Source organism: Panthera pardus, unplaced genomic scaffold (assembly GCF_024362965.1).
Source record: "Panthera pardus isolate Hobbes unplaced genomic scaffold, ASM2436296v1 HiC_scaffold_16, whole genome shotgun sequence".
NCBI lineage: Eukaryota > Metazoa > Chordata > Mammalia > Carnivora > Felidae > Panthera > Panthera pardus.
In genome coordinates this window covers 48,554,123-48,578,459 of record NW_026526721.1, presented here as the reverse complement: position 1 = coordinate 48,578,459, position 24,337 = coordinate 48,554,123, and the positions used below count along the sequence as shown (strand labels likewise).

At 37.6% G+C, this 24,337-nt stretch overlaps 1 protein-coding gene and 1 pseudogene across 3 annotated transcripts in view; one reads left to right on the top strand and one right to left on the bottom strand.

The window, feature by feature from the left end:
• IMPG2 (interphotoreceptor matrix proteoglycan 2) overlaps positions 1 to 24,099 on the top strand; it is an 85,465-nt gene extending 61,366 nt beyond the window's left edge. For 2 of the 3 annotated variants that reach the window (XM_019448226.2, XM_019448224.2), the window contains 8 exons: positions 8,332 to 8,635; positions 9,620 to 10,902; positions 11,773 to 11,992; positions 17,135 to 17,345; positions 18,589 to 18,777; positions 20,157 to 20,355; positions 20,829 to 20,908; positions 23,353 to 24,099. In XM_019448226.2, coding sequence (XP_019303771.1) covers positions 8,332 to 8,635; positions 9,620 to 10,902; positions 11,773 to 11,992; positions 17,135 to 17,345; positions 18,589 to 18,777; positions 20,157 to 20,355; positions 20,829 to 20,908; positions 23,353 to 23,365 — 2,499 coding nt within the window. In that variant the 3' untranslated portion in view covers positions 23,366 to 24,099. The remainder of the gene's footprint in view (positions 1 to 8,331; positions 8,636 to 9,619; positions 10,903 to 11,772; positions 11,993 to 17,134; positions 17,346 to 18,588; positions 18,778 to 20,156; positions 20,356 to 20,828; positions 20,909 to 23,352) is intronic. The other variant, XM_019448225.2, reaches the window with a different exon arrangement.
• Positions 589 to 1,478, bottom strand: LOC109266323 (60S ribosomal protein L6-like; annotated as a pseudogene).
• Positions 24,100 to 24,337: the final 238 nt, after the last annotated feature.

Genomic DNA, 24,337 nt, shown 5'->3' with positions numbered 1-24,337 from the left:
GATAGCCTCAAGGTCCATCCATGTTGTCACAAATGGCAAGACCTCGTTCTTTTTTATGACTGAGTAGTATTCCATTGTATATACACACCACATCTTTATCCATTCATTGATTGATGGACATATCTTGGCTTGTAGGTTGTTTCCATATCTTGGCTTTTGTAAATAATGCTGAAGTAAACTTAGGGGTGCATATATCTTTTTGAGTTAGTGTTTTTGTTTTCTTTGGTTAGATACCCAGAAGTAGAATGCTAGATCATGTGGTAGGTCTAGTTTTAATTTCTTGAGGAAACTCTATACTATTTTCCACGATGGCTGTGCCAGTTTACATTCCCACCAATATGCACATGTTCCCTTTTCTCTACATCCTCGCAAACACCTGTTATTTTTTGTCCTTTTGATTTTAGCCATTCTTACAGGTGTGAGGTGATATTGTGGTTTTGATTTGCAGTTCCTTGATAATTAGTAATATTGAGCATGTTTTCATGTGTTTGTTGGCTATTTGTCTGTCTTCTTTGAAAAAATGTCTATTTAGATATCTGTCCATTAAAAAAATGGATCAGTTATTTAATTAGGTTCTTTGTAAGAAATTTAAAACACCAATTTATGGGGACAAACTCTGTTTGTGAGAGAAAACACAGAGCAGAGGTAGCCCTGAAGCTGAGGAACAGCTTTGATTTTTGGCAGAATTTATGAGTCTACAGCTTTCTGATCAACCTTGTGCTGTTCTGTCATCTCATATTTCTCTTTCTCCATGTTTAAGATCTCACCTTACCTGTGTCTGGGTTTACACACTTTTTTTTTTTTTTCTTGAAGTAAGCATCAGTGAGATGTTTTGGGATTTGCACACTGCTGATATGAATTTTTGTGGAGGTGGCAATGACAAGTTTCTGATGTGTTCTACACCGAGGACCTTGATTGAGGGCCAGAAGTCCAGTCACAAGTACTAAGCCACTGCTCAGTTGCTTCTGGAAAATCACCCTCTTGCCTCTGTGGCACCCAGTAAGGATGAACAAATGGTCCCAGGAGTGATGGTAGCTCATAGTTTTCTTACATGCTGACTGAAAGGTTTTGTTTTTTGTTTTTTGTTTTTTTTGCTGTGGCTCAATAGCTTTTGAGGCACATCTTCAGTAGGGTAATACCTAGGCATTTTGTGAAGTTTAACCACTCAGGTACCACAATTCTTGTCACCACCAACTGGTTTTGTGACAATAGCAAGAAGCTTCTCCTTCTTTTTCTTTTCAACCTGGATTTAGCTGCTAAATACTTCCTCTTATACATGGCCTTTCTGGAGTACATAGCTAATCAGGAATATCTGCCACTTGCTCTGATGAGGACAGGGTTTCACCTTCAGAGGGGCTTCCCCTTCTTTGGAGTTTTAGCATTGAGATTACCCTTCTTAACCTGCCACCAGCATCAGCCTTCTTGGCTTCACGTTTCTTCTACTTAGTATCTGGCTTCTCAGCTTTTTCACCTGCCATCTTACAAGATGGGAAAGAATGATCTCTGTCCATTTTAAAATCAAATTGTAAATTTTGTTACTGAATTGTATGAGGACTTTATATATTTTGGATATTAACCCATTATTGAATATATGATTTGCAAACATCTTTTCCCATTCAGTAGATTGCCTTTTCATTTTGTTGATGGCTTCTTCGCTGTACGGAAGCTTTTCAGTTTGATATAATCTCATTTGTTTATTTTTGTTGCCCCTGCCTTTGGAGCCAGATCCAAAACTTATTGCTAAGATCAATGTCAAGGAGCTTACTGCCTATGTTTTCTTCTAGGAGTTTTATGGTTTCAGGTCTTAGATTTAAGTCTTTAATCATTTTGAGTTAATTTCTATATACGGTATTAGTGGTCCAGTTTCATTGTGTGTGTGTGTGTGTGTGTGTGTGTGTGTGTGTGTGTAGCTGTCCCATTTTCCTAGCATCATTTGTTGAAGAAACAGTACTTTCCTCATTGTATATTCTTGCTTCCTATGTCATAAATCATTGACCATATGTGCATGAGTTTATTTCTGGGCTGTGTCTTCTTTTCCATTGATTTATGTGTCTGTTTTTATGCCAATACTATACTGTTTTGATTATTATAGCTTCGTAGTATGGTGAACTCAGAGAGTGTGATACCTCTGACTTTGTTCTTTCTCAAGATTACTTTGCCTATTTGGGGGTCTTTTGCGGTTCCGTACAAATTTTAGAATTATTTTTTCTAGTTTTGTGAAAAATACAATTGAAATTTTGATATGGATTACATTGAATCTGTGTAGATTACTTTGGGTCATTTGGACATTTTAATATTAATTCTTCCAATCTAGGAGCATGGAATGTCTTTCCATTTATTGTGTCTTTAGTTTCTTTTCATCAATGTCTTATAGTTTTCAGTGTGCAGGTCTTTCACCTCCTTCAGTAAATTTATTCCTGGGTATTTTATTCTTTTTGATACAATTGTAAATGATTATTTTCTTTATTTTAAGATAATTTTCATGATTTTTTCTGATAGTTTATTAGTGTATAAAAATGCGACAGATTTTTGTATATTAATTTTGTATTCTGCAACTTTACTGAGCTCATTTATTAGCTCTAACATTTTTTTGTGTGGATTCTTTTGGGGTTTTTATATGTAGTATCATGTCCATCTGCAAATGGTGACAATTTACTTTTTTAATTTCAATTTTGGTTGTCCTTTATTTCTTTTTCTTGCCAAGTTGCCAAGTTGTATTTTCAATGCAATGTTGAATAAAAGTGGCAAGAGTGGGCATCTTTGTCTTGTTCCTGATCTTATAGGAAGTGCTTTAAGCTATTCATTGTTGAGTATGACATTAGCTATGGGGTTTTAATATATGGCTTTTATTATGTTGAGGTATGTGCCATCTATACCCATTTTGTTGAGATTTTTTATCATAAATGAATGCTGAATTTTGTCAAAAGCTTTTCCTGCATCTATTGAGATGATCACATAATTTTTATCTTTCATTTTGTTAATGTGTTGTATCACATTGATTGATTTACAGATGTTGAACCATTCTTGCATCTCTGTAATAAAGCCTACTTGATTATGGTATATGATCTTTTTAATGTATTGTTGAATTTGGTTTGCTAATATTTTTTGAAGATTTTTGCATCTATATTCATTAGGAACATCGACCTGTGATTTTCTTTTTTTGTAGTGACCTTGTCTGGTTTTGGTATCATGGTAATGCTAATCTCATTAAATGAGTGTGGAAGCATTTCTTCCTTTTCAGATTTTTGGAAGAACTTGAAAAGGATAGGTATCAAATCTTTTTTTTTTTGTTTTGCATGTTTAGTAGAATTTATCAGTGAGACAGTCTGGTCCTGGATTTTTGTTGGGAAGTTTTTTATTCAATCTCTTAACTAGTAATTGGTTTATTCATATTCTCTGTTTCTTCTCGATTTAATCTTGGTAGATTCTATGTTGTTAGAATGTCTCCATATCTTGTAGGTTGTCTAATTGTTGGCATACAACTGTTCATAGTAGTTTCTTAGGATCCTTCATATTTCTGTGGTATCATTTGTAACTTCTCTTTTATTTCTGGTTTTTTGTATTTGAGTTCTCTATTTTTTTCCTTGGTGAATCTAAAGGTTTTTCACTTTTGTTTATCTTTTTGAAGAAACAGTTCTTAGTTTCATTGATCTTTTTTTGTCTTTTTAGTCTTCATTTCATTAATTTCCACTCTGATTTTTATTTCCTTCCTTCTACTGACTTTTGTTGTTGTTGTTCTTTTTCTGTTTCCTTTAGGTATAAAGGAAATTTGTTTGAGGTTTTTCTTGCTTTTTGAGGTAGATCTCTTGCTGTGAACTTGTCTCTTACAACCACTTTTGCTGCACCCCAGAGATTTTTGTGTAATGTATTTTTGTTTTCATTTGTCTGTAGGTATTTTTTCATTTCTCCTTTTATTTCTTTTATTTCTTTGATGATCCTTTGGCTATTCAGAAGCATGTTGTTTAATCTCTTTGTTTTTTACCATTTTCTTTCTGTAATTGATATCTATTTTCACACCATTGTGGTCAGAAAAGATGTTTTATATGATTTCAATCTTCTTGAATTTATTGAGTTGTTTCATGGCCCAACATGTGATCTGTCCTGGAAAACATTCCAGATGCATGAGAAGAATGTGTATTTTGCTGCTTTTGGATGGAATGTTCCGTATGTATATATTTTAAATCTATATGGTGTAATATGTCATTTAAGTCCAGTGTTTCACTGTTGATTTTATGTCTGGATGATCTATCCATTGGTAAGTGAGGTATTAAAGTCTCTACCTATTTTTGTATTTCTGTCAATTTTTCCCTTTAGGCATGTTAATATTTGCTTTATGTATTTTGGTCCTCCTATGTTCGGTGCATATGTATTTATAAATGTTATAGCTCCTGGTTGGATTGACCCCTTTATCATTATGAGTGATGAGTATACCTGTACCAGATTTCTTTTTGTTTTCATTTGCATGGGATATCTTTTTCTATCCCTTCACTTTCAGCCTTTGCATGTCCTTACTTCAGAAATGAATCTCTTGTGGGCAGCATATAGATTTGCCATGTGTATTAATCCATTCAGCCACTCTTTGTCTTTTGATTAGAAGATCTAGTCCATTTATATGTAATTATTGATAGGTATCTACTTATTGCTACTTTGTTAATTTGTTTTCTGACTTTTTTTGTAGTTTATTCTGTCCCTTTCTTCTTTTTCTCTCTTCACTTGTGGTTTGATAACCTTCCTTAGTATTGCATTTAGATTCCTTTCTAATTTTCTTTTGTGTATTTACTACAAGTTTTTGCTTTGTGATTACCATGAGATTCACATATCTTATATATATAACAGTCCATTTTAATTTGATAGCAACTTAAATTTGAATACATTTCAACACTCTACATTTTTAACCTCCCCCCATGTTTTTTTTTTAATGTTTATTTATTTATTTTGAATAAGAGCAAGCCTGACTGGGGAAGGAAAAGAGAAAGGGAGAGAGAGAATCTGAGCCTGACTCAGGCTTGATCTCACAACCATGAGATTATGACCTGAGCTGAAATCAAGAGTCGGATGCTTAACCAACTGAGCCACCCAGACGCCCCTGTTTTATGTTTTTGATGTCATATTTTACATCTTTTTATGTCATATGTCCCTTAACTGATTATTACAGTTTTAGTTAATTTTACTACATTTGTCTTTTGACCTTTATGCTAGCTTTATAATTGATTAACCCATTACTTTTATAATATGTTTAACTTTTCCTATGAGACTTTTACTTTTGCATGTTTTCTTGTCATTAATCAGTTCCATTGCTTTTCAACTGAAAGAAGTCTATTTAATATTTCTTGTAAGGCCTGTTTAGTGGTGATGAACTGCCTTAGCTTTTGCTTATCTGAAAAACTCTCTCTTTACATCTTTCTGAATGATAATCTCACTGTAGTTGGGTATTCTTTCCTTTCAGTACTTTGAAAATTTCATGCCACTACTTTCTGGCTTGCAGTGTTGCTGCTGAAAAATCTGCTGACAGCCTTATGGGATTTCCCTTGCACATAAGTTTTTTTTTTTTTTCCTTGTGCTGCATTTAGGAGTATCTCTTTGTCTTTACCTTTTGACATTTTAATTATAGTGTGTCTTGGTGTAGATTGCTTTGGATTCATCTTTTTTGGAACTCTCTGTGCTTCCTGGACTTGGATGTCTGTTTCCTTCCCAGATTAGGGAATTTTTCAGCCATTATTTATTTAGATAAGTTTTCTGCCTCTTTTTCTCTCTCTTCTCTTTCTGAGACCTCTATAATGTGTATATTATTCCATTTGATGTTGTTCCATAAGTCCCTTAAGGCATTGTCACTTGTTAAAATTATTTTTTCTTTCTGCTGCTCTGTCTGGGTGAGTTTCATTGCTTTGTTTTCTAGCTTGGTGATCTGTGTTTTTCTGCTTCTTCCAGTCTGCTGTTGAAACCCTCTAATGTACTTTTTAGTGCAGTTATTGTATCCTTCAGTTCTGTGATTTATGTTTGGTACTTTCTTATATTTTCTCTTTGTTGAAGTGCTTGCTGTGCACATCCCTTATACTTCCAAGTTTGGTAAGCACCTTTATGAACATTATTTTGAGTTATTTATTAAGTAGATTACTTATCCCTATTTCATTAAGGTCTTTTTCTGATGTTTTCTCTTGTTCTTTCACTTGGAACATATTCCTCTGTCCCCTCATTTTGTCTGATTCTTTGTGTTTGTTTTCTATGTATTAGATGAAACAGCTACCTCCCTGAGTCTTGTAGGAGTGGTCTTAAGTAGTGATTTTATCCGTGGGGGCCAGAAGCACAGTCCCCTCTGGCCACCAGAGCCAGGTGCTCCATGGATATCCCCTCTGTGTGCATGTGCTGGGCTGTAGTGTGGGGAGTGGGTGGGTGGGGTTCTTTCCCAGGCTGTCGGTGACATATTTTTGGCAGGGGTCGGGTCATGGTGCTCTCCTCAGTGGCTGTATTGGGGGCGTGGGGGAAGGTGTAGCACTTGCCTGGCTGGCTATGGCTCAGCTGTGGCACGGGGTGTGGGGTGATGTTTGCCTGCCTGGCTGTGATGTTCCTGTGGTGTGGGATGGGAGCCCCACATGTGCTGGCAGTGTGGAGGGAGGTTGCCAAAATGGCACTCACCAGCACTGGCGTTAGTAAGGTAGAGTAAGATTGCAAAAATGGCACCTACAGTGCTTCTGTCCTTAGAGAAAGCTCTAACAGGTCCCTTCTTTTTGGCAGTTACTTTAAGAGTAGTGTGTCTCCTTTACACATGGTTTAGGTGCTTTTCAAACTTCTTTTAATACCATAAGATCTAGTAATTCCACTACTGGTTATTTACTCAAAGAAAATGAAAACACTAATTAAAAAAGATACATGTGCTCCTATGTTTAAGATATGGAAGCAACCTAAGTAGGCCATTGATAGATGAATAAAGAAGATGTGGTGTGTGTATGTATATATATATATACATATATATATATACATACACACACACAATGGAATATTATTCTGCCATAAAAAGAATGAGATCTCGCCATTTTCAACAACATGGATGGACCTAGTGGGTATTATGCTAAGTGAAGTAAGTCAGACAGAGAAAAGCAAATAACCATATAATTTCACTTTATGTGGAATCTAAAAAAAACAAAACAAACACATACACATGCAAATGAACAAATAAACAAAAACAGAAATAGATCCATAAACACAGAGAACAAGCTGATGATTATCAGAGGAGAGGGTGGTGGGGTTATGGGTGGTTATCAGAGAGAAGGGGAGTAGGAGGTACAGGTTTCCAGCTATGGAGTGAATGAGTCATGGGGATGAAAGGTACAGCATAGGGATTATCATCAATGATATTATAATAGCATTCTGTGGTGATAGATGGTAGCTATACTTGTGGTGAACATAGCATAATGTATAGAGTTGTAGAATCACTATGTTGTACACCTAAAACGAATATAACATTGTGTATCAACTCTACTTCAGTTAAAAACTCTCTTTGAAACAAACAAACAAACAAACAAACAAGCAAACAGATATTGCTGCTTTTGCTCTGGGTTCTGGGGCGAGTAAGTCTGTGAGTGAGTCCTTTAAGGGCAGGTTTTCCATTCCCTATAGTTCTGGACATGGTCCCTGTTGGTTTTATGTTTGGAGGGCTGGTCTCAGGGGTGCAGGACTGAAGGGTTGAGGTGTCTGATATGGAGCACAAACTCCTTGCTCCTCAGGGAAAAGTTCCATGTTGGTGAGATTTCATTCTGATTGTGGATTGCAAGTCTTTGGGTGGGTTTTGGTGAAAGCATATCTCTGCTTCTCCTATCCAACTCAGTGTGGCCCTTTTATCTTTTGTTGTGGAGATGCTGTCCACCTAGTTTTAGAGGTGAATGAATTTCAGAATGAATAATATTTCTAATTGTTCTTTCCTGCTGTAGGCAATGTGCTTAGGTTTTTGACATCAAATTACAGAGAATAGTAATTTTGTATATAGAGTAAGCTAATAAGACAGAGTAAGGGACCATCTAAAGCAAGAGAAATATTTTTTCTCACAAATTCATTTTGGAATCTTTTAAATATGGTATCTCATCTCTCCCCAATTTACGATGAGTTTCAAGAGGTACGTGGTTTTTCCCTAGGGTTTTCAAATAGTGTGTGGTTGAATAGGGGTTTGATTAGAGATCTGTTTGATTGGAGAACCCATGTCCCCACCCCGTCCCCACCAATATTACATTGTCTATGTGTCCCTAGAAAATCTGGGAATGTTACACATAGGTGATATTTGAAATCATTTTTGTGTGTTTCTTTTATCTATGATATGATTTAGCCTTTTTTTCCCCCCAGGATAATACCCTTCAAGCTGAATGGCCCTCAGCAGATGAATCCACCACCAGCAGTATTTCACCACTTGATTTCAGCTCTGGTCCTCCCTCAACCAATGGCAGGGAACTCTGGTCAGAAAGCCCTTTGGGTGATTTAGTGTCTACACCCGAATTAGCCTTTCCCGCGAAGGTGGGCCTCAGTTCTTCCCCAGAGGTTTTAGAGGTTAGCAGCTTGACTCTTCATTCTGTCACCCCAGCAGTGCTTCAGACTGGCTTGCCTGTGGTTTCTAAGGAAGGAACTTCTGGATCTCACATATTAGAAGATGGTAAGTGATTCTAATCACTTTTCATACTTTTTTACTTTATTATATCAGATGACAAAGGTTTTGAAGAAAGAATGCCACTAAGGCTAATAGAGAAACATGGTAACATCTATTAGGAGGAAATATCTTGGAAAAGCTGTGTGAGAGAGGAAACAATCAGATTTAATTGGTTGGAATGGAGATTCCAAATAGGTAAATAACAAGACATGAACTTGGTGGGGTGGGAGTGGGGGATCAGTTAATAGATGTTTTGAACATCCTATGAAAGAATACATAATTGAATTAAATTACTATTAAAGAACTACTTTATTAACTTGGATGTTAAATGTTATAGTGATAAACAACATCAAAGAAAATTATTCTAGTATCTTTTAGTAGTATTAATTGCGGGGGCCCAATATAGAGAATTTAGCTTGCATTAGGCTTGACAAAGGGAGAATGTAAACCAGGGTAGCTATAGCAGAGATTAGGAAATGAAAATCAAGTAGATGATTTAGTTGTGGCAGAAAGGAAAAATCAATATGACTTATGGATGGAGTATATTTGTGAAAGAGGAAGTTAAAGATATAAATAATGAGTCCAGGATTTTAAACATTGGGTAAATCTGGAGGATGATGGGCAATAAATGTAATAAGGAGATCAGAATTCAAAGACAAAATTTCCTGGATTTTCTGTCTAGTTTCCACTAGATTCAGTCTTTGTTGTCAATATGGTTCTTTATTTTCATGGAGTAAAAAACTAAAATCTTTAAAGATGAATTATTTCAATAGCTGAGATCTCGTTATCCTCAGGGAAGGGGGTATATTCATGAGTGATTGTACCACATCACAAAATCATGAGATCCTCTTGCTTGCTTATATATCAAAGTAAAAATCAGCACTGTACATCCTAACTTAATGAGAAAAACAAATAGCTTGCTTTATTAGGAGAACTAGGAATACATTTTGACAATTCTGTAGATTAATTAATGGAAAACTTTATTTTTAGGATTAATCAAAGTTGAAGGGCCAGAAGATATTCTTTCTGTTCATTCATTGCCTTCAAGTCCATTCACTCATCCAGTGCCAAAGGAAACGATATCATCTGTGGAAGACTCTGAAGTGTCTTTGACATCCTCACCATATCTGGCCTCCTCTGTCACTTTAGATCTTGCTAAAGAAACAATGATACCTTTTGGCTTGGACTCTTTGGCCTCCAAAGTCAAAGGCCAATTAGAAGTGAGCACTTTGATGCCAGACACATCCATAGAAAAAGAGTTTATATTTGAGAGTGGTTTAGGTTCAGGGTCTGGGCAAAAGGTGGATCTGATTTCTTGGCCATGGAGTGAGACTTCATTTGAGAAGAGTTCTGAACCACTGTCTAAGTCATGGCTTGAAGATCAGGAATCACTTATGCCAACTGAAGGTATAGATGAGAAATTAGGTATAGATGACAAAGATTCCACAGGGCAAAGTACTGAGCATTTAAAATATGGATATTATGATAGATCCACACACTTTGCAGAGGAAGAGCTCATTGGTGGACCTACTGTGCCCATCTTTGCAGAGACCACAACTGAATCTGCATCTCTAATTCTCTCCAAGCAAATATCAGAGGCACCTGACATTGATGATTACTCAGTTACCAAAGCACCTCTTCTATTGACAGCTATAGCAATCTCTGCTTCTACTGGTAAACCAGAGCTACCATTTCTAAAGAAGGATATGGAACAAACTATAGAATCATCCAGCCGTGAGTGGTTTGACAGCAAGGTTTCAATTATGAAGCCAGATATGCAACCTTTGGGGACCATATTGCCAGAATCAGATGTAGTTTGGGCAAGAACTTCTTCCCTGGGGAAATTGTCCAGAGACATATTGGCAAGTACACTACAGAGTACTGACAAGCTCTGGCTGAAATCTTCCATGACACAGTCTACCAAATTGTCTCCAACCACAAGCTCCACCCTGCTAGAGGATGAAGTAATTATGGGTGTACAGGATATTTCATTAGAACTGGACCGGATAGGCACAGATTACTATCAGCCTGAGGTAATCCCTGAGGAAAATGGCAAGGTTGGTAGTTATGTGGAAATGTCTACAAATGTTCAGTCCACAGAGAGGGCTATTGTGGTGCAACCCACAGAAGGAGGTGACTTGAGTCATACCCAGACTGCAGGAGCTTTGGTGGTTTTCTTCAGCCTCCGAGTGACAAACATGATGTTTTCGGAAGACCTATTTAATAAAAACTCTTTGGAGTATAGAGCACTGGAGCAAAGATTTTTGGAACTGGTAAGCACAAGAAATGAAACATGGGTATTAGTGAATAATCGTGTATGTACTAACCCTCTTTCTCCCAAACATAAAATCTGAGCCAGTGAAAATCTGGTCTGTTGTGCACATTGATTTGTAAATAGCATCATAGTCTACGGTTGGTAGAAAAACAATACAACAGATAGATACAAGAAATGGGAAACACAAATATGGCCTGAAGGTTATATAATAACTTAGATACTGAAGATTGTATTCCATGAATCATGGAACTGAAACAAATTTACAATTTCTTTTCACATTTTATTATGAGACCAGTTTTCTGTAGGTACTAATAATACCTTGACTGTTGTGAACCTTGGTTTTTGTTAAATGTGTTATTTTTATTCTGGGGGGGGGCAGTAAGAGAGCACAAGCAGGGCAGAGGCAGAAAGAGAGAAGGGAACAGAGGATCTGAAGCAGGCTCTGTGCAGACAGCAGAGAGCCTGATATGGGGCTTCAACTTGAGAACTGCAAGATCATGACCTGAGCCAAAGTTGGATGCTTAACCAACTAAGCCACCCAGTCATGCCTTGACTGTTGTGATTCTTTAGTGAAACAGAGAGAATAAACTCTCTGTTATCTAAAACTGTCTATGAGTTTCATGGATTCTTAAATATTGCTGTGAAAATCTCTTGACTCTCAACTCTCTTGACTCTCAAGTGATTGGCAATTTATACTTTTATTGATGAACAGTTTAAATAATTGAAATACTGAATATAGAATTGAAATAGAATATAATGTCAAAAAGTGGGGGAGGGGCTCATTCTTGTTTTTTGGGTGGGGGTTGGTATGTTTTGAACAAAATAGCAAAACCTTGTAAACAAACTGACTACTTTTCATGTATTGTAGCTGGTTCCCTACCTCCAGTCAAATCTCACAGGGTTCCAGAATTTAGAAATCCTGAACTTTAGAAATGGCAGTATTGTGGTGAACAGCCGAATGAAGTTTGCCAAGTCTGTCCCTCCTAATGTCAACAATGCTGTATACATGATTCTGGAAGACTTCTGTACCACGGCCTACCAGACCATGAACTTGGCTATTGATAAATACTCCCTCGATGTGGAATCAGGTAATGGTATTGAATGCTGATGGTGGTTTCTTAATAGAATCCGGTTATTATTCTTGTGCATTTTCTTCTTCTTTTTTTTTTTTCTCCTAAATTCTTTTTTTTTTCAATATATGAAGTTTATTGTCAAATTGGTTTCCATACAACACCCAGTGCTCATCCCAAAAGGTGCCCTCCTCAATACCCATCACCCACCCTCCCCTCCCTCCCACCCCCCATCAACCCTCAGTTTGTTCTCAGTTTTTAACAGTCTCTTATGCTTTGTGCATTTTCTTCTATAGTGAATCAAGGTAAATTCAATACTTGTAGGAAAAAGAGTATTATGTCAGGCAGAATCTCCACATCTTGGTAATTATTAAATTATCTCTTCAAAGGACATCAATATCATTCTCTTTTAAAAAGGGTTGTTCACATGTATTACCTTGTTTACCTCCCATTCCCTTTTCTTTTCTTTTTTTTCCCCATTCCATTTTCTACCTGCTCTGTCTAGCTTTCTTTTACTTATCCCCTGGATCTGCTCTACTCATCTCTGAGTTGCCAAACCCAAAAGATTTGCACTCTCTTTCCTTCTATATTACTTTCCTAAGCTGTTTTATCCATTTCCATTATTGTAAATCTTATATAAATGTCAGTAACTCTCCACATTTATTAATGCTTATTTATTTTTGAGAGAGAGAGAGAGAGAGAGAGAGAGAGAGAGAGCACAAGCAGGGGAGTGGCAGAAAGAGAGGGAGACACAGAATTCGAAGCAGGCATCTTTTAAGTAAATTGAATCCTTCTGTCAGCTTCACTGTCTTGAGAAATGAAAGCCATATTCACTCACCTACTTAAGCCAGAAACCTGGGAAGTCATTCTGATAACTCAGTTTCCATCACCCCCAAACTTATATTAATTCTGAAAATTCTAAATATGTCTTAAATCTGTGTACTTCATTATCACCTTTCGTTTGAACCAGTTTCCCCACTACCTGTCTTATTCCCCTCCCCTATACAGACCGCAGCCAGGGTGCTCTTTCTAAAACATCAATCAGATTATTTCACTTCCCTACTTGAAATCTTCAGTGGCTGCCTGGTTCAATAGCCATGAGCTCTGGTCCCTATTTTTTCCCCGTATCATCCAGTGAAACTAACTTCTTTGCTCACCATATTGTACTCAAATTAGCTTGTTTTACTTCTTCAGATTCAAGAAACTTGCAAGAAACTTTGCATATACTTACTGTCCCTGTTGCCTAAAACTCTTTCCCCTCTCTGCTGATTTCTGTTCACCTTTTATGCCTCAGTTCAAATGTTTTTTCCTCAAGATTTTCACTGACTCACCCATAATCTGGATTGGATCTTTCCTTTTAGTCTTTCCTGTAATATAATATTCTTTCCTGCTATAGAGTGTATAACTTTTGTAATAATGATTATTTATGCACATAGTTGCTTTGTGGCTATTTTTCCAGTTGAGCTATCCACAAGGACAGAGACTTGTCTGATTTATTAATCACTTTCTGGCCCAAACCTAGCACAGTATCTTGCATGTAAGAGATACTCAAAAATACTGTGACTGGCTGAAATAAACCATTGTTTTTATTTGGAACACTTGGATGCAGAGGATACTGTTGGATCCTCAAACTTTGTTCTCTTTTTCCTTCCATAGAGAGAACAGTGATTTTGAGTAGGAGTAAGGTGAAATGCCTAGGTTTGTATTTCTCTAGTGCCTTTTACTCTCAAACTGGTTTGGGAGTCAACACTATTCTTTAACTGGGAGAAAAGCCAACATTCTTCCCTTTGAAATTTTTGAAGGAACATCATTCATTCAAAATGAGGAAAGTGTGGGGCAGTGGAAGAAGAAATTAATTATAATTTGGAAGGCCTGGTTTCTTGCCTCTGCTCTGCTGTTTGTCATTTGTGTAACTCCAGATGAGCTATTTTATCTCTGAGGCTTAGTACTTATATGTTAAATCGGGATAGTATTATTACCTGGTCTATATATTTCATGGGGGATAGTCTAAGGATTAAACAAAAACCATGCAAAAACATTTGACTACCCACACAAATACAAACAGTTATGATTTATACAACTTTTGCAAAAGTCCACCTACTTCTTTTTAAAGAGATTATAATAGGGGCGCCTGGGTGGCTCAGTCAGTTAAGTGTCCGACTTTGGCTCAGGTCATGAACTCACAGTTCATGGGTTTGAGCCCTGTATCAGATTCTGTGCTGACAGCTCAGAGCCTGGAGCCTGCTTTGGATTCTGTGTCTCCGTCTCTCTCTGCCCCTCCCCTGCTCTGTCTCTGTCTCTCTCAGAAATGAATAAACATTGAAAAAATAAAAAATAGAGAGAATTACAATAAAGAAGTGCGTTCACTTCAGTTTTGTGTGTAACTCACATGTCAGCTGCATGGCAAGTCATCTAGGTTTATAGGGTCACCTTTTCCTTTAATATTCAAATGAACTGGAATCAGCCTCTCCCTTGTGCAGTGTAAAACCTGCATTCACGGCCTTCTCACTCTCACTATCTCTAGGAATTATCCGGGAATTTAAATATTTCTTAATTATCTCCAGCTCTGAGTTAGTTGAGCTGAGTTTCCAGTCACATTTACTTTGACCCATGTGGTTGTTCTTTATGTTAACCCAACGCAGATCACAGTTCCGTTTTTCACTTCCCAGAACACCTCTAACCCAAGGTAGTTGATTCTGTCAGATATTTGCCGATGGTATGAGGGTGATGGAAGAGGCTTTATTGTAGCGTTGCAGGTGGCTTAAGCATATTACTATTAGGCTTAACCATCCTAAATTCCTCAGCAAATCTTTCAAAGGCATCTCTTACTGGCCAACTTTTTCTCCAGGACCCAGTCAGCTACCATGTTATTCTGGCTGCTCTTGCTGTCTTTCCAGACCCTCTTCACATTTCCTTCACTCTTATTTTCCTGAACCCATAAATCCTTCTCTTAGCATTCTACTGGGGAAAAAAACCAGAATGTATTCATTCTACAATTTAGATCCTGTCTCCTATCTTAAGCTGAGCTCTAAGTCTACCTTTGATTCTTCCAAACAGAGGGTCATGCATTCTGGGCATCCTCACCTTCAACCCGCACAAAGACCTAGAAAGAGACCTTCAAACTACAGCCTTTTATTTACATGATTATATATTAGTCTTGGTTTTTCTCAGTCTGGAAGCAAAAGGGAGCAAGATTTTTTTTTCCTCTTATACTCTATTTTCCTTCCCTCCCTCCTGCAAAAACATTCACCTATACCCACATAGAATGGCCACGAAGTTTTCAAATTTCTAAGTAGGTATTTTCCTATAGCATGCATATTTTTAGTTAAAAGACTTCCAATTAAAACACTATTTTATCCCAAGATGGACTAGAGACAAGGCTGACTTGTCTCTTGCCTTACTTGTTTTCACGTCATGTTTCAGAAATTTTTGAACTTTTATCAAGAAAAGGGAGCCACACAATACCATCCTTCCCACCCCCTATATACACTCCTTTTCTTCACGTCTAAGATTAGATTATTTTCTCATTACAGAGTGACAAAATGAATACTAGGGTAAAGATGCATAGACTTAGGAAATACACAGATGAATCCTGCATATAGAAACTGCCCATCTGTCATCACATTTGGATGCTCTCCTTGTTATAAGAGCATCTTATTAGTGTCTCTTATATTAATGTCCTAGGGCTGCTATAACAAAGAACCACAAACTGATTGGTTTGTAACAACATAGCACTTTATTCTCTCATAGTTCTGGAAGCTAGAAATCCAAAATCAAGGTGTTTGGTAGGGCCACATTTCCTCTGAAAGCTCTAAGAAAAATTCCTTCCTTGCCTCCTTCTAAGCTTCTGGTGTTTGTCGACAATCCTCGATGATCTTGACTTATGGATGCATCATGCCAGTCTCTGTCTCCATCTTTATATGGCCTTCTTTTCTGTGTGTTTGTGTCTCTGTGTTCAAATTTCCCTTTTCTTTTAAGGACATCACTTATTGGGTTAGGGTCCACCGTAATCAAATATGACTTCATCTTAACTTGATCACATCTGCAAAGAACCTGTTTCCAAATAAGGTCATATTCTGAGGTTCTGAGTGAACATGAATTTTGGGGGCTATACTATTCAACTGCGCTCATCTCCACATTCCTTCATAGGATAAAGGAAAATAAGCTGCAGAGATCCAAAGTCCAAGACCACAGATTTGTGCAGGGTATCTTTAATCTCCAGAGCAGCAAGGAAATCATTGATTCTCAAAACCATATTAGTTTCTCTGGAAACAGAGACTATGCTCTTTATTTTTTTTAGCTCCCCTTACCTTTTGGCTAAACTTCATGATTTTTCATCTAGATGAGTCTATGGATCATCTCCACCTATTTCACCTGTCTTTGGTATCTGTGTCACCATTTGCCACTCACAGATTGCTGTTTATCAGTGAAGACATATAGTGGGATGTTCTTCGGTAGGATAGAAGACCCATCATGGTCATTGTCTTGTATCACTTTTGACTTGTTATTGTCATAATTATTTAAAATTTTTATTTTTTCTCATATAATAAAGAAAAATAGTTACTGAAGTCAAAATATTATTGGGAATGGCCTCAGGTGGTATAGGGGTGATTTATTTTTCTCACATTGGCTTCAGCAAATTTCAGATGTTCTTAGCTACTCTTATTGGGTTATATCCACCCCTGAGGCTCCTATCAGTTCTTCTCTGGGCTCTGTTTCCTCATCCCATGTTCTCAGTGTGGAGAACTGGCATTTAGCATTGTATACAGAACACAGGTAGTACTGTAACTACTATAGTAGGTTAGGGTTGGTGCAAATGAATGGTATATGAAAACTATGTTGAATTTAGATTGATAATTACATGGCATGTGTTTTAAGGCTTCCACATGCTTCTTTGATAAAAAATGTAAAAAAAAACCCAGGTCATTGGGTTTTATACTTTAGTTCTGGGTTTCAGAAAATTTGACAAAAGTTCATCAATCCAAGGATGGGTGAGAATTTTTTGTGGTATTGGTGGTGATGGTATACTTTAATGGTTCAGGAATGGGGTTGTCCTCTGGTACTTTGCAGTGGGAGAGTGTTACTGGAGGGGCTTCATGTATCCCAGCCCCTGTATTTTGCCTTTTCTTGTATAATTCTCTGGTTTGTTTGATATTTTAGGTGATCAAGCCAACCCTTGCAAGTTTCAGGCATGCAATGAATTTTCTGAGTGTTTAGTCAACCCCTGGAGTGGAGAAGCAGAGTGCAGATGCTACCCTGGGTACCTGAGTGTGGAAGAACTGCCCTGTCAGAGTCTCTGTGACCTACAGCCTGACTTCTGCTTGAATGATGGAAAGTGTGACATTATGCCTGGACATGGGGCCATTTGTAGGTATGTTGCATAGAGATTTTGGCTTCCCAAGGTTATAGATAACTTCCTCTGTAGTCATTGTCTACACCTATGACTTTAGGATAATCATAGCAATATTTACTATAAAAGTTATATCTAGGCAATAGATGGATGCCATCTAGTTCTCATGTGAAGACTGGGTCAGTTAATAGGCCTGAATTATACCCAGTTCAATTGGTTATTTTACTTTATACTTTTAGGAAGCTATAAGAAGAACATTATTTAAATATGTCTTACTTGGAGAGTACTTGCAGTAGTTGGTGTTCACTGTGTTGTTAGGCATAAGATTAATACTTTATACTGTGAAGTTTTTGTGGTCCTCTTGGATGTGTTGTTAAAGGCTTTGAGCTGCTCTTGGTCCTACTGAGTATTCAAAAATAAAGTTCCTAAGATCCATTTTTTTTAAAAGGCAGAGCCTAAGAAAGTCCACAGACAGACGAGCAGATTCAGGTAGCCTGACCATTCTCCTCTACTCATTTCCCTTAAACAAAACAGAACTGGTCAACCTCTGAACTACACAACAACTAGTCACATGGATGTAAATGGAGAAAACGCTTAGAATAAATGGGAGAAACATGAATAAGAAGTTGGTTTGTGAACGTCAAAATGGGTGAATTTTGGTATAGATGCCAGACACAGAGAACATAGGGGGGGATGATCAGACTCTTTTGAATGAAAAAATATAAAGTTGAACTAGAAAACTCCAAGGAAAAATAGTTTTCTGATTTCCAGAGAAATTAATATTATTTTGAAAAGCAGTCATTTTCTTGCTGCTCTGGGAATTGAAGACACTTTTGCCCAAGCCTGGGGCCTCAGGGTTGGGGGAATCTCTGCAGTGTGGTGAAAGGAGATGAGGAGTTCGGAGACTGGAGTCTAGACCCAGATTTGTTGCTGACTAATTGTGTGATCTCATAGTCACTTTCCTTCGTGGGCCTGTGTTTTGTTAAGTATAAATAAGAAAGTTAAATAGAGTACTTTCTTTCGATCTACTCAGTCTTTTATTTAGTCAATTACAAATCGTCATGGAAGACCTGCCAGGTGGGCACCAGCCATTAATCACAACCTTAAATTGTATAATCACTTAACCTGTTATGTTCACTCCTTTACTGAAGCTTCACATGGTCAGTATTTATTTCACTACCTTTCCCCGGTCCCACCAAAGTTCTGCCATTGTTGTTTTCAGCACAGTGGTTCTGTTTTTGGACTTTGTCTCTTCTCATTACAGATGCCGGGTGGGTGAGAACTGGTGGTACCGAGGTGAGCACTGTGAGGAGTTTGTGTCTGAGCCCCTGGTAATAGGCATCACCATTGCCTCCGTGGTTGGACTTGTCCTTGTTTCGTCTGCTGTTGTCTTCTTCCTCGTCAGGACTCTTCAGACTCATCATGTTAGGAGAGAGAGAGAGAGGCCCAGCAGGTATATAAAGAAAATTGCTCTCTAATGGAATAAAATACTCCTTTTATTCATTTATTTTGTACTTAATAAATGCCCTATTGGATATATGGATCTGGTTGGAGGAGAGGAAGCTATAAAGTTGAATAAAAACATGGTCCCTATCCTCAAAGGGTGTCAGATTGGAAACAAATGTAAACAGGAGTATGAATAAGATGCTAAGGGGCCTAGATGAGGGATTAATTCATTTGGCCTGGGAGAGTGTGTTAGAAGTTTTAATGATGGTTATGATATTTAGCTGGACAGGAGGGTAGATGTTTGCTGGTGGGGGGGTGGTTAATTGAATGAGCATGAGCAAAGTCAGGGAGGCATTCATGAATCTCAAGACACAGTGAAGGAATGTCATTGTTGAATGTGGCCAGAAGGCCTGTTTTGCCATTGGGGAGGAATTAGAAGGGTGATGGAACTGAGGTGAGACCCCTGTGTGAAGACCAGATCTGTTAGTTTGTTCCCTTTTGGCTCTTACCAGTGGTAATTAGCTAGATTGTAAATCTGGGTAAGAATCTGACAAGAACTAAAATCTGTTTCTCTGTTTAGTAGCTTCATTAATGGGGGAAATGAAACCTGCTCTTCCTAGTAGGATAGAGATTCAAAGGCCTTTTAGTTGTTATGTGATCGTGATCCTTGGTTTTACTTTGCTTCTGTGCTACTCGAGTCTGTAAGATCTGCTGCTTCAGGTTCAGGTTACCTGTCCTCATTTTCTGGCATGGCTAGGGAGACAACTCTCCTAGGTTCCTAGAGCACCCAGGACATACTTCCATCATTGTTGTTACATTTTTTTTTATTAATTCTGATTTTGCTTTAGAGTGTATTCAGGACAGGGTTCCAACAAACTCTTTGTGTCATCAGCATCTAGAACAATCCTAGGCACATAATCGATGCTCAGTAAATATTTGTAGATCTGAATGGAATTTCATTGAGGTCTCCCTGTATTTACTTTTCTATCAAATTCTCTGTTTACTGATGCAACTCAGGTTGCATACTGATTTTGACTTGCATACTCTGGGAATGATGGAACTGTATTCATTTAATGAAATACTGTACGGTGAAGGACATATTTCCCCATCAACATTTATTGACAAGCATTTTGGGGCAAATAAAGACAAATAAGACATGAAACAGTCATTCCATAGGACACTTGGCATGTAGTTCAGGAAATGATAACACCTGATAAATAATATTTGAGATTGATCTGAATATTTTTCATAGTTACCTCCCCACATCTGTATCCAGCTCACCTCTTTTTCTTGCCCAATAGAAATCGTGCTTCAGGTAAATAGTCTTTGAAGTAGTTGAGCATCTGAAAAACCTCAATCAACCATACCTTTGTTTTTTTGCTCCAGCAGGCAGCCTGACAGCCTCTCATCAATTGAAAATGCTGTGAAGTACCCTGTGTATGAAAGCCATGTAGCTGGACCTGAGCAGTATGAGGGGCCCTATCCTCACAACCCCTTCTACAGCTCTGCAAGTGGAGAGATGATTGGTGGTCTGAGCAGGGAAGAAATCAGGCAAATGTATGAGAACAGTGAGCTTTCCAAAGAGGTAGGTAACTTTGCTTTTCTGTTGCTGCTGCTGCTGCTGCTGCTGCTGCTGCTGCTGTGTGTGTGTGTGTGTGTGTGTGTGTGTGTGTGTGTGTGTACACATGAAAGTACATGGGCCTTAAGAAAGAGTGAAAAATATTTCCTGGTCAGTTTTTTACCTCATGATATCTTCCAGTCGATGTGGTATGCAGGGGATATGCAATTCTGAGCTATACCTAATTTCCCACTCCAGTGCTTTCTTTTTCCATTATTAGCAAATGCTCTCTCTTTCCTCCCTCCTTTCCTTAGGAATATATGTCTGAGTTATCCAGAGTGGTTCATGCAGTAACCAAACCCTCATTTCTCTGAAAAGGCCATTCTGTCCTATAGCTCTCCCCTGGGTAGCCCAGAAATCCACACTTCCTTATAAAAAATGAGAACTCCTTCAAAAAAAGCTGCTGGGGTTTTTCTAATGGTGTTTTTTTCTTTTCTAAGGAAATTCAAGAAAGAATGAGAATTTTGGAACTGTATGCCAATGATCCTGAGTTTGTAGCTTTCGTGAGAGAACATCAAATGTAAGCATTTGTTGCAGTCTCTTATGCAGGTTCTTAAGCTGTGCCTTAGAATAATGCCACCAGTGTGGGTACATAACATAATTCCTGTCCTCATGACATGGGTTCTGGTGATAACCAATGCTTATTAACTGATAAGTGAGGAGGGGAAGCCGCTGATACATGAAGGGACTTAAGATCACAATGATAACAAATGGTAGAGAAGATTTAAAACTATCTGTTCTGACCTAGAGATTCCTGGGCTATGTTGTATTTTCTCTCTTGTTACCACAGAGAACACCTGTGATTTAATGCTCTAAAATATTTTTCATGGACAGTTTCTATGAAAAGCACTTGAGCAGCCAAAAATCCTCACACATTTCAATGTTTCCTTCCATTGCCATCTTGGTAGACAGTTTTCAGTATGCTTTGAATTACACAAATCTCATTAAAGTATTTATCTCTTGCTTTTATCAAGTTAATCTTACATTTCCCTCTTCCACTTTCCATTTGTTTTTCTCAGCATGCATTTTGGGCAAATTCTGTAACTATTTTTCTCTGTTCCTCAGGATCCATAACCATACTTGGGTTACTAAAAATAAACTATCGTGGGTCACCTAGGTGGCTCAGTCATTTAAGTGTCCGACTGGCTCAGGTCATGATCTCACAGTTCATGAGTTCGAGCCCCGCATTGGGCTCTTTGCTGACAGCTTAGAGTGTGGAACCTGCTTCAGATTTTGTGTCTCCCTCTCTCTAAGTCCCTCCCATACTCATATTCTGTCTCTCTTGAAAAAAAAAAAAATAAAAAAAATAAACTATCTTATAGAGAGGCCATTATGGGCATTAATTGAATATATGATGACTGAGATATAATTTGGCTTTGATATTTGTTCCTGCTGCCCTCATAAAGGTACTTCCTCATGGATGGGGTTCCACTGAGGCCAGATATCTTTGCCTGGCTTTTACAAGAGAGAAACCACAGCAATTCATGCATGCTTGCAGAAGAAATTGATAAAGCGTCATGATAACACACATGGCCTTAATGGGAGCCTCTGCCCCTTTGCTCTGAATCCCTTTGCTCTGATAAGCAGTCCTTCACTTATGGTTCCTCTCTGATAGGAAGGGATTAATTAGAACCTAAGGAAACTGAAGAAGATGGTTTTTAAATTCCAAGTACATGGTGGAGATTCCTTTAAAAATCTCTGAACATCTGACTTGGTCCCTGGGAGGTGCTGCCAACCTTATTGAATATTGTTAGAGCAATATTACCAGGAAACTGCCTTTCTTTTTTTTTTTAAACTTGTTTTATTTTTTATTTTTTTTAATTTACATTCAAATTAGTTAGCATATAGTGCAACAATGATTTCAGGAGTAGATTCCTTAGTGCCCCTTACCTATTTACCCCATCCTCCCTCCCACAACCCCTCTCATAACCCTCAGTTTGTTCTCCATAGTTATGAGTCTTTTCTGTTTTGTCCCCCTCCCTGTTTTTATATTATTTTTGTTTCCCTTCCCTTATGTTCATCTGTTTTGTCTCTTAAAGTCCTAGTCCTCTTATGAGTGAAGTCATATGGTTTTTGTCTTTCTCTGACTGGCTAATTACACTTAGCATAATACCCTCCAGTTCCATCCACATCATTGCAAATGGCAAGATTTCATTCTTTTTGATTGCTGAGTAATACTCCATTGTATATATATATACCAGGAAACTGCCTTTTAAAAACCAGGACTCCCCTTCATCCCTACAACTCTGGCCAGCAGATTACCTATGGCTCCATTTCAGTGGTATCCAGAAGAAAGAACATAACTGATGTTTTTGTCTTTCCTAAGACTCTTTATAAGCCTCTTGGAGCCACCTGCTTGAATGTGTTCTCTCAATTAAAAATGCATTTCATTTAGGCTAAGACATTCAAAGGAGGGATTCAGGAGACCCTAATTAGCGACACACAGATTAATTACATGCTTCAGTTTCTTGTAACTGCCTTTGAAACATGCCTTTGAAAAATGCCTTTGAAACATACCAAAAAAAAAAAAAATTCCATGTGGCAAAGAATATTTAAATAAGAAGATCCAGTGAAACAAAAGAAAGTCCACATAAACCCTATAATCTTAAGAGGGATGTTCATTGAGGAAAGATGGCATTGAAAAAATGTATGTAAACTCATACATTTTCAGTTTCACTTAGTCTCAGCATTTTCATCTACCAGTAGCCCAAGAAAATGTTCATAGACTTGATTTAGGATTCATAAAAACATTACATGATCTTGATAGAGTGGGGTTTTTTTTTGGTGGGCGGAGGCAGTTTGTTTTTTAGCTCAGCAAAGCACAGGACAACTTTCTGCAAAGAAAGAAAATAGAAAATGTTGGTGATCTTAGGAACCATATGTTGGTGATGTATTATAACATAAGTGAATTTCAGAGCATTTCTTGCTTTTTCAATTAATTGTTCTTTGTTTTTTTCATGGCAGGGAAGAGCTTTAATCAAAACTTTTATTATGAAACTGATCAGAAGCCTAGAGAAGATGGAGATCACTTGTTACCTATGTCATAATTAACCTGGATTTTGACCTCTGTTGGAAGAAGAGTGAAAAAATTAAAAATTAAAAAATTAAATTTGGGGACAAAATTTTTTCTAGCTTAAAATTTCAGAATGTAGTAAGAGATGTGACCATTTTTATACCTACAAAGACCAAAAGCTGTATTTAAAGACTCAAAGCTGTATGAGTTCTGGGAAGTATTCTACAAGTAAAACTTGGGCCTAGGATTTGGGACTGAATTCATTATCTGTTCTGAATCTCGAAAGTGTGTCTTAATTGTGGCTCAGGTTTTCCTGGAAGCAGATAACAGGAGACCATTCCAGGAGAAGGCAGGCTCAGTAACAATATTTTGTAGCATGTTTGTTATTGTTAGGTGGAAGGAGAAGCCTTTGAAGTAGTTTTAATATAGTTTATAGTCAGACATTCATCCACATAAAAAATACTAAGTTTTTTTGGCAATTACACTATTGAAGAAAAAGTTACCTTTTTGCTGTAGTATAGAGTTAGGCTTGTACTTCAGTTTCCACCAGAATTTTGAATTTCCTGAGCATATGAATCAAGACCACATTATTGTTAAGTATGTCAATATCCTATTTTTTTTAGTTGTCAAGGTCATTACATATGTATAATTTTTAAAAAATGTTTATTTATTTATTTTGAGAGACAGCATGAGCTGGGGGGGGGGGGGGGAGCAGAAAAGGGTTGGGGGAGAGAATCCCAAGCAGGCTCCACACTGTCAGTGCAGAGCCCAGTGCAGGGCTCAATCTCATGAACAGTGAGTTCATGACCCGAGCCAAAATCAAGAGTCAGATGCTTAACCGATTGAGCCACCCAAGTGCCCCTCATGTGTATAATGTTTAAAGGGTTCCCATTAGACTACAGATTAATTTAATTATGTGGACAGGGAGGGAGTGAA